Here is a 10,438-nt window from a genome sequence, read left to right as displayed (position 1 = left end):
TCAGGCTCCGGAGACTGAGGTTAAGGGGCTGTTTAATTTTGGTGTAGACATAGGGGCTCAGGCTGCAGCCTGAGCTATGGGACCCTCCCATCTTGCAAGGTCCTAGAGCCTGGGTTTTAGCTGGAGCCTGAACATCTACACTGCAATCAAAGAGCCCCAAACCTCATGAGTCAGCTGGAACAGCCTGGCTTTTCAATTGCAGTGTAGACATACCCATAGTGTCACACCTAATACAAGGCGGAACAGATTGTTTAGCACAGTGGTTTTCAAGCTTTTTTCATTTGCAGACTCTCTTCCCCCTCCCGCCCCCCCAAAATATTTTTCTGAATAGAGGCTCAGACCCCCTCTGGAAATCTTAGACCCCCAGGGATCTGCGGGCCACTGGTTTAGCACAAGCAGTTCACACATATTTCCAGGGACCATGCAGGCTGAGTGCCCCAGGAACACCGTTCCAGTCTGGGGGCGAGGGGTGTGGCGCGGGAAATGAGGCAGGCCCAGTTGCTTGCCCTTCTGTTACAGTGCTAGCTTGGAGCGGCATTCCCCGTTGTGACTGCATCACCACCCGGGATGGCAACAGGAGATGCCTCTTCTCCATTCATTTATCACTGCTCGCTTCTCTCCATTAACTGTTCTTACGTCCCCCCCCCCGCCCCCCGAGCATTAGCGATGCTGGGGACTGCGCTGCATTTATCCCCGGCTTCTGATTGCTTGGGGTGGAGGCGTGCGGGGACGGGGCAATGTCACCCTGGCCGGCAGCGGGTGGGGCCCCGGCTCGGTGCAGTCTCCAGCCCCCGGCGGCGTGCGGGGGTGGGGGTGGCGCACTCATTCGCCTGCCGGCCCGGCGGAAGGTTACAGCGGGGCGCGCGGTGCCTTTAAAGGCCGGCCCGGTAGGCGGGGCGGGGCAGTATTGGCTGAGGCGCCGGCAGAGCAGGGCGGGTGGAGCGAGGGCGCTGCCGCCGCCATGTCCCGGGAGCCGGAGATCCTGGAGTCCCAGGTGATGTGGGAGCCCGACTCCAAGCGCAACACCCAGATGGACCGGTTCCGGGCCGGGTTGGTCGGCGCCTGCGGGCTGCGCCTGGGTGAGCGGGGCGGAGCCGGGGGGCCGCGGGATGGAGGGTGGCCCCGGGGGCGGGGGGGAGCCCTGCTTGAGCCAACGCTTGTGGGGCGGCCGTGGGGGCGGTGGCTGGGCTGGGGCAACCTGCTGGGGATACAGCCCCATCGGCAAGGGGGGCAGGGGCGGGGCGGGGGGATACAGCCCCATCGGCAAGGGGGGCAGGGGCGGGGCGGGGGGATACAGCCCCATCGGCAAGGGGGGCCGGGGGCTGGGCTGGGCTGGGGGATACAGCCCCATCGGCAAGGGGGGCCGGGGGCTGGGCTGGGCTGGGGGATACAGCCCCATCGGCAAGGGGGGCGGGGGTGGGCTAGTGGTTCGGACGAAGGTGGCGTCCAGAGGACTTTTAAAGGGCTGTAGGAGGTGGCAGGAGCCAGGAGGTGTCAGTGAAGTGAGCGTTGTAGGGCGCTTTCAAGGTGCAGCTTAAAGAACAGGAGGGCTTGTGGCACCGCAGAGACTAACACATTTGTTAGAGCATAAGCTTTCGTGGGCTACAGCCCACTTCATCGGATGCGCAGAATGGAACATATAGTAAGAAGACAGCTATACATGCAGAGAAGGTGGAAGTTGCCATACAAACTGTAAGAGGCTAATTCATTAAGATGCGCTATTATCAGCAGGAGAAAAAAACTTTTGTAGTGATGATCAAGATGGCCCATTTAGGCAGTTGACAAGAAGGTGCAGCTTAGGGAGTGGTGGGATGGGAAGATGTTATCCTGCTTTAAGGGGCAGATTGCTTTATTTGCCTTTAGGAATAAAGGGCCTGATTCTGATTTCCAACCCCCCCCCACCAGTTTTTGATGCCTGACATTGATGGAGTTACTCCTGGCTTTCACCCTGCGAGTGAGGTGGGAACCAGGCCCTGTGTCTTTGGGTTACTGCATAACTAAGACAGACAAGGCCTCCTGAAGAAATATCAAATATATTCTCTGCAAATAATGTTGTGGGGGTGTGGAGTTACTTTCTGAGAAGGACTTGCTTACAATTTCTAAAGCATGTTTTGAAACCTTTGAAGCATCCTGCACCCTCTTAGGTCTAGAGGGTGGCCCAGGCTGTGAAAAGTCTCTGGTGCCCTGCAAGTGTCTAATATGTGAAGAGGCTTCAAAATCCTGCATCTAATTCTATTAGGAACTAAGAGAATAAAAATGGATGGGTTTCCTGTCAATCTTGGCACGGGGTATCAGCCCTAAAGACATGAATATTAGTGGCTACTGTGCACTTATGATTTCCAGGGACATGAATATCAGGTGTCGGTTTTGCCTGGCAGAGGCCTCTGTCAAGAGGCAAATTCTACTATCTTCGTTTAAAATTGATCTATTTTGGGATCCCAGCCATATGAATCTGTTAGAGAATTCATTTACATAATGCTGAATGCACATGGTATTACACAGTAGCATGTCAGAGCTAACTAACAGGTCCCTGCCTTGAAGGGTTTACAGCCTAAAGGCTCAAGTGAGGACAAACCGTACAAATAAGACGACAAACAAAATGGGGAATGGCCATCTCTATGAGTTTATATGATTCATGGAGAGCATGTGGATCTGTAATTTCTGGAAGGAGGAGACAGAGGGAGTTTGTCATATATTAATAGGAAGAAGAAAAGGGGGACTTGTGGCACCTTAGAGACTAACAAATTTATTTGAGCATACGCGTTCGTGAGCTACAGCTCACTTCATCGGATGCATTCAGTGGAAAATACAGTGGCGAGATTTATATACTTCATCGGATGCTGAAGCTCACGAAAGCTTATGCTCAAATAAATTGGTTAGTCTCTAAGGTGCCACAAGTACTCCTTTTCTTTTTGCGAATACAGACTAATATGGCTGCTCCTCTGAAACCTGTCATGAGTAGGAAGATTATCCCATTTATATGGGTTGATGTGGGAACAAATAGGGTAGTGATGAGAAGGTTAGGTGGAATGCAAAGAGCAGAATGGTATGTAGGAGGTTGAGATGAGGGCATATGTAGGCAAGAATAGGATAAAATATATAGGAAAGGGTGGAATTATGGTGTGCTTTGGAGGTATGGGGGGGGAAGAAGAGGTTTGAATAAGATATGGTGGAAGAGTGGGAGCCAATGTAGATTTTTCAAGTAGTGGGAAGACCTACTGGGAACATCTGGATAGAGATTATGTTGACAATGGCTGCGTATCTTTGATCAACTAGAGGAATGAGAGATGAGAATGGGGCAGGCCAGAGACGTATAGGCTGCAATGATTTAAAACGTCCTGAATGCTGGACTGGAAAAGAACTTTCTCATTTTTATATAGAGATCTTAAAAAAAAAATTGGTCACAGGATTTGGCAATGGCCTGGGTATGAGGAAAGAATAGAAGGGGAGGAGTCAAAATGATCTTCATGCATCTGTCAGTCAATCTCTGGTATTTCTAAGATGCCTGTTATCATGCAGTCTAAGTCCTCAATCAGAAAAATTGACATTTACTTCCCATCTGAAGGCATCAAAAAAGGAACTAAATCGTTGTAGCACTTCTTGCACTGTCAACCTTTGACAATGTGGTGGTGACTGCTTGTACCTAGGGAGCTTGCAAAGAGGAGGCTCATGATGATCATACTTAGAATTTTTATTCTGTATAGCTCAGTGCTTTACGAAGGTGGGCAATATTTTTCATTTATAGATGGTGAAACAGACATCCTGAGGTCGAGGTAAAAGTTTTCAAAAGTGATTAGTAAATGGGGGTGCCTCAAATGTGGGGTGCCCAGCTTGAAACAACTGGGACCTGACTTTCAGGGGTGCTGAGCATTCAACTCCATTTGAAGCCACTGAGGAGTGAATGCTCCCTGATGGTGACCTTTGTGGTAGGGAATGGCAACAGTTTATTAACGAGTGGAACATTGTGTTCTTTGTGAGGGCCTGTTGATGTATGGTTCTCGGATGGCTTGACAAAGGAGGGGGCTAAGAATTCATTCTGAATAAACAAATACGCATTTTTCAGCCCATTAATTAATGGGTTGTAAAGCACTCAGGTGAGCTACAACCATCTGTTACTAATGCTGTATCGGCACATCTGCGTTGCTGTAGTGCTTCTAGGGTAGATGCTCTACACCAGTGGGAGAGATCTCTCCATTGAATTAATGACTCCAGCCCCTGTGAGTGGTGGTAGCTGTGTTGGTGGGAGAAGCTCTCCAACTGACCCAGTGCTGTCCCTACCGGGGTTTAGGTAGGTATAACATACATCGTTTAGAGGGATGCTTATTCACACACCTGACTGACTTAAGTTATTGCCAAAGTAAGTTGTAAGGTCTAAATTGTCCATGTGGATCAGTCACTTCTGCTTGAAGTCATATTGGTGATACCCCTAGCAGGGAAATGGCTGTTTATCTTTTGGATGCCTCAAATTGTCCCTAATTAGACTTATTAATGTGGATCCATCATCGGTTTTCCCTTTCCATTTATTCCGCTTCATCCACTGACTTTCTAAGCTGGTCGATATCCTCAGAAGTGTTTAAAAAATACTCTTATTTTTTGTAATTGTAGATAAGTACACTAATATACATTTTACTTTTAGCCACCTACAATGAGTTGTACCAGTGGTCTGTTGAGTCCTACTCTGATTTCTGGGCAGAATTTTGGAAGTTCAGTGAGATTGTGTTCTCTCATCTATATGATGAGGTAAGTCAATGCTTACTTAATTTTGGTGGTATTTAACCTGGATTTAATAACCGTCGTAGTCTTTGTAAAATTGGAGTAGGTAGAGGGATAGGGAAAGGGGGTGGAAAATCAATTTTATGGAAGTGCTTTTACTACCTAATGGACTGTTACTTAAGGATCACTTCCTAATTGTCATCTAATGTAACGGGAAAATAAGTTATTTACATTAGACATTACGTTACAATGGACAAAAGTCATAGGAGACTTCATCCAGCTTGAAGCAACTCTTTGGTTAGCTCTCTTATTGTCAGCAGAATACAAGCATGTATTCATCCAGCTGTTTAAAACCAGGTGTCTGTCCTAGTGAATGGATCATGGGACTATTCCTAGTGCCGGGTGGCTAGATACTAAGGGGAAGGCTGTGTTAATTACTTAAGAAACATCTATCCTGGTAGTTTACTGAGCTGTCAGAAGGTTGTACCTGGTGCCGTGTTCAGCATGTAAAAGCATACAGGGAGAGATACTGCCAGTGGGCCAGATTGTGCCATTAAAGCACTGGCCCACTTTGGGGGCAGTCTGGACTCTTGCTGCTTCAGGAGAGGAATTGTGCTGCTGGAAACACAATTGATCCCTGTCTCATTCTTAATTTACACAGTACAATCCATTAAGTGCAAGTGAAACATCTGATTGTTACTGTAAATTAGTTGTCTAGATGCTAGCATATTCACTTAGTTACAAGCACGAAAACTGGGGGCATAGCTGAGGCCTCTTTCAAACCCATGCTCCTAAATACATAGTTGGACAATACAGTGCTTCCTTATGAGCTTTGCTGTTGTAAAAGGACTTGGATGGTGAGTTCAGAGTTGCCTCTGGTCACATACGCATGCTGAGCACTTACAATCATAAAAACTCTCCTCTTTGGAAGAAGCCCTGTAGCTGAAATCTTATCAAGTTTTTGTAGAAGTCAGCTTTGTACTTGACAAGAAGAGTTTTTTTCTCATTACACTACCTCCACCCATCCATGTGATAGGACCCCGAGGGCATAAATTGAAGCTTTAAAAAAAAAAAAAGAGAACATTGCATGGTCGTAAGAGAACATTTTAACTTGGAAAAATAACTAATATGTACCCTACATGTCAGCTTAAAGCAAAACACTGTAACCATTCAGGAAGCTTGAAGTAAAACTAAGCAGTTTTTTTTTCCTGTCCCAAATGTTAGAGATACTCCTAAAGTGTGACTTATTGTAACATAATTTGGGAAAAATTGTGTGATGGGCACCTGACATCTTCTTGGAACTGATGATTAGTTCAAGATGTGGCAGGGGATAAGTGTTTCTGTTGCACTTTTTTTTGGGGGGGGGGTAACTCCTTTCTATTGTGGTTTTCTAATCTGTTAGGGGGGTCTCAGATCCCTGGATGGGTGATCTTTGGTGTGGAGTTGCTTAATGAATAGATAACTCCCTTTGCAGACCTATGACCAAATAATAGATGGTGCAAAAATTTACTTCTGTGCATAGGGTCCTATTGTGCCTTAGTAGGGGAGACAAGGAGAGAGCACTACCTTTGCAAATTCATCTTAACAGCCGCGCGCCCCCCCCCCCACTCTTTTGTGTGTGGGGCAGTTAAGGCCCGGTCCACATATTACATTGCATCAGTTTAACTAAATTATTTAAACATAGCATAATTTAAAATACCCCGGAGCTTCTGTTTTTTTAGGAAAGTCCTAAATTTAATGTCTTTACTTGCATTTATCCCTTAAAAAATGGAGTTAATACCTACCTTTTGTCAAGCACTCTGAGCTCGCCAGATAATATCTAGCACTTCCTCTGGATTTCATAATTAGAGCTAGGCATGTTAGACATCACATCACTCCAGCCTCTTGCTGGCACGGCACTCAAGCTCTGCCTGCTTGCAAGTAGGACAGCACCCTGTTACTTGGGTACTAGGGTAGACTGTTCCTATGAAGGAAACACTGCACTCAGTTTGAGATTAGTGGTACATTTTTATTGAGCTCAGTGCAGGAGGGGAAACCAGGGCAAACAATCTAAATACAAGCTTGCTTTGCTATGTGTGTCCATATTTTTTTTTTTTTTAAATTGGAAGATGAGAGCAAAAAGCATGCTTTCCAGAAAGGCTTGGCTTGTGTACTATTCAAGAAGACACAAACCAGTTGTAGTGACTAAGGGGTTTAGTTTGCGGTTTGTGCATCTCTATCTTGAACTCAGGACTGGCAGACAGGAACATCTGAATTCTGATCTTGGCTCGGACACTGATTCCATCTGTGGCAATGGGCAGGTCGCTAAACTTTCTGTCACCAATGTTGCAGGACCTAGCCTGTCTGTCCCTCTGTAAACTGAATAATTGTACTTGGCTATTAAAATGACTTCTCTAGCTAATGTCTGTAAAGTCCTCTGAAGATGAAGAGCTGCAGGTTTTCCTATTTTCCAAGGATGTCTGATACTGTTCCTGCAGGTAGTTGACCCATCTAAGGGAATTGCAGATGTTCCAGAATGGTTTAAAGGCAGTCGGCTCAACTATGCAGAAAACCTTCTGAAGCATAAGGAAAATGACAAAATTGCTCTCTATGCGGCGAGTAAGTATTTAGCTGTGACTTCCATTAGCCAGTAGCCCGGTGTTCTTCACTTGTGAGATAGTGAGTTTGCCCAACTAAAATGGGCAGTGCTTTTTTTTACATGTGCCCCATCACCGCCTGATAAACCTTGAGATAAAGTAGGTTTTGAATGAAGGGGGAGGTGGACAGCAAATCAGCCAGCTCGGAAGCATCTGCCCAGGTCCCCTATCTTGAAGGACAGTGAGAAGATGGTCTGTGGTGGCAAGCAGCCAATTTTGGAAAATTCCCTATGGACTGGTGAAGTTGAGCTGGGTTAGTTGGGGTTATGCTGTCTTGTTTAGCACTATCGTCAACTCTTTCATTTAATCTGCATTCCAGCATCATTGGAATTTCCATTATAAATGCTTGCTTTTAAAATGGGGTCTTTCTAATACAGTCACCCCTAATCTGTTACCTTAGATATCATCAGAGATTTGGGGGGTTTAAAATCCTTTTTTGATATTAGAGGAAGAAAGGGTCACATGGGGGTGGGGGGCTCCAAACTTCACTGTGCAATAACATCAAAGTTCAGTTCCAGTAAACTTTCCCCATTGTAATAGGATACATTTCAGGAAAATCAAGGTTTTAGGATGATGGATGGAATCCTCTATTAATGGATGTTTATTGCCCTGCTCATACACTTGAGGTTTAGTTGTGCTTTTTAAAAAATGCTCTACAAACACTTGCTAACTTGCTGCTTTAAGTCTTCAAGTCACGAATATACACAGAAGAGAATTGTATGAACTGAACTGAAATCCAAACATTATTTGCATTGGGCCTGAAGAGGCGTATCCAGAAAAGAGAGCTTCTGGCACTTACTTGCATGATCTTTATTGCACATTAGCAGATTTTGTGTGTGTGTGTAGTCTCCCCGTCTACAGCCTTTTTTACGAAATTGTCTCATTGTGGCTGCTCCCTCCACCCAGAAGTGCAGTGGTGGAACTGCTCTGGGGCTGCTGCTGCAAACACACAAGCTGTGGTAACTGCTGTGCCGCCATTTATCACTTCCTAACATAATTTGCACCCTTAAGAATCTGCATAAGTGTAAGTTATGCTATGTAAGTGTTCAAATAAAGGTATATGGATGCAGTATATCTCCTGTTTAGCAAAAAGATGCACCAAATTTAGTGTAAAGGCTATATCTGGTTTCAGAACAACCAGCTTTAATGGCTGCCAACCAGTGAGTTGACCTTAGTTATTTTCCTTAAAAAAAACAAACAAAAAAAGTACAAATGCAAAACAAGATTAAAACTGATGATTTAAATCAAAGCAATTTGAATCCTGATTTAAATCACTCAACCTTGCTTGCATGTACCAAGATTAAGATTTAGTTTTTAAATTTGTCATGGAACTTGGATTGTTTTTTTCATATACATAAATGGGCAGATCTTAGATATATACAGAACAACCTGAACAGTGCAGTTCACTTGTTTCCTTTCAAAAATCTAAACCTTCCCAGTATCTTCATGTATATCGGGGGTTTTTTTGATAACTTTTTGATTTTTATGTCCTACTCTAAGGATTTTTGTTACACACCTTGGAAGGAGATACTCAGTAAGGAGCCACTATGCACCTTAAATTAGATGATTATTCTGAGCTCTCCATGTAGCTTTAGCCAGGCCTAATCCTTTTAGTGAGGACTGGCCCAGACAAATGCCCCTTGTAATTGCTTAATAATAATCAAAGACCTATGACCTGCAGTCTGAACACTCCAGTTAGACAAAATATGATGTAAAATTTTAGGCTCGCTATTGGAATGGTAAAGAGTCTATGTGGGATTCTTTTTCTCTTGAATATGGAGAACTGTTAAGTGGGTTTTTTTTTCCCCTCCCTTTAGATGCATAAATAAAAACATGAGAGCCATCTGCAGTAGGTTACCCTAATGAAGAAGGAAAAGTATAAATAGCTGCATTTTGTTTCTTGGATTAATTAAAATGAAATTGAACATCTATATAAAATCTATACAGAGTTGAGAGAGAGCAAGTGGCAAAATCTGTAACCTGGTTCAGCTGCAACAAGAAGTGATCTGTTAGTGTCATTGAAATGAAGTTTATGTAGCTTCAACCTTGAAAGATTGACTCATCACTTATGCTCTTTAAAAAAAAAAAAAAAAAAAAAAATCTTAGAAACTTTTTCTTGTATTTAAGAGACAATGCAGTTAGTTGTTTTTAAACAAGCCCTCTGCAATGGCTGCAAGGCAAACAGTTAGTGAAAGTGGGTAAATTTGTGAAACTGGCTTAATTGACTTTTTTTGTCTCAAGGAAAAGGTTAAAAGTAAGTTGAGGTAAATAGTTTCTAAAATTATTTCCGTTCTAATCTAAGGAATTATGAGTCAACTGTTTTGATGAATTAGTTGGGTTAACATATGATTATGTTGTCTCTTTTATGTAGAGATTAGGTTTGTTTGTTCTATTAGGTGTGCCAGAGACTCATCCTTTGTTTAGCTTAACCATGTGAGACAACATCAATAAGAGGAAACAATATTTCCTGGTTCACAGGATATTTTCTAATACATAGTTCTAAATCTGCACTATTATTGATTCAGCATGGGCAAGTACTGTACGAGTGCATGAATGCAGTGAGTATCAGTACTCCTTCTGCAGAGAGTACAGAGTTGCATCTGCATCTTCATTCCAGGCCCTTTCTAGCATTTAATCTTCTTAAGTAGTCTTATTTCAGTATATTTGTGAACTCCTTACTGCTGTGTCAGAATGGAGCTTAGGGAATCTGTTGGGTTCCAGCAGTCATTGGTGGAGATCTTGTAGAAAGGTTGTGGGTCTCTCAGACAGAAGATTAAATGCAACTTTTATAAACCTCTACCCCCTTCCATGCAGACCTTTAATTTGGATTGCATCTTGGCTCTTGTAATATTTCACACAATTGGTTATGAATGTTTGAGGCCTACTACTCACTCCATGGGCAGCTAAACTTGCAGAGGAGGAACAGCAAAGCAAATATTATACTCTGCTAAAGGACCTCTGCTGACCATAGCAGTCTGCTAGAATACAGACTCTAAGATTCAGCATCACTAGTGCAATTTACTTGCCACATTCCTTGACTTGTATATGTGTTAGGAATTCTGGACCTTGAAGACAGGGCAGGCCCTTTT

General features: G+C 44.0%; 1 protein-coding gene across 1 annotated transcript in view; it reads left to right on the top strand.

The window, feature by feature from the left end:
• Window positions 1-668: 668 nt before the first annotated feature.
• The window catches only part of AACS (acetoacetyl-CoA synthetase), a 60,224-nt gene continuing 50,454 nt past the window's right edge, over window positions 669-10,438 (top strand). Inside the window, exons 1-3 of the mRNA XM_037878638.2 lie at window positions 669-1,079; window positions 4,637-4,740; window positions 7,191-7,311. Coding sequence (XP_037734566.1) covers window positions 962-1,079; window positions 4,637-4,740; window positions 7,191-7,311 — 343 coding nt within the window. The 5' untranslated portion in view covers window positions 669-961. The remainder of the gene's footprint in view (window positions 1,080-4,636; window positions 4,741-7,190; window positions 7,312-10,438) is intronic.

The sequence above is a fragment of the Chelonia mydas genome, chromosome 15 (assembly GCF_015237465.2).
Source record: "Chelonia mydas isolate rCheMyd1 chromosome 15, rCheMyd1.pri.v2, whole genome shotgun sequence".
Lineage (NCBI taxonomy): Eukaryota > Metazoa > Chordata > Testudines > Cheloniidae > Chelonia > Chelonia mydas.
This window is presented reverse-complemented; position numbering and strand designations above follow the sequence as displayed.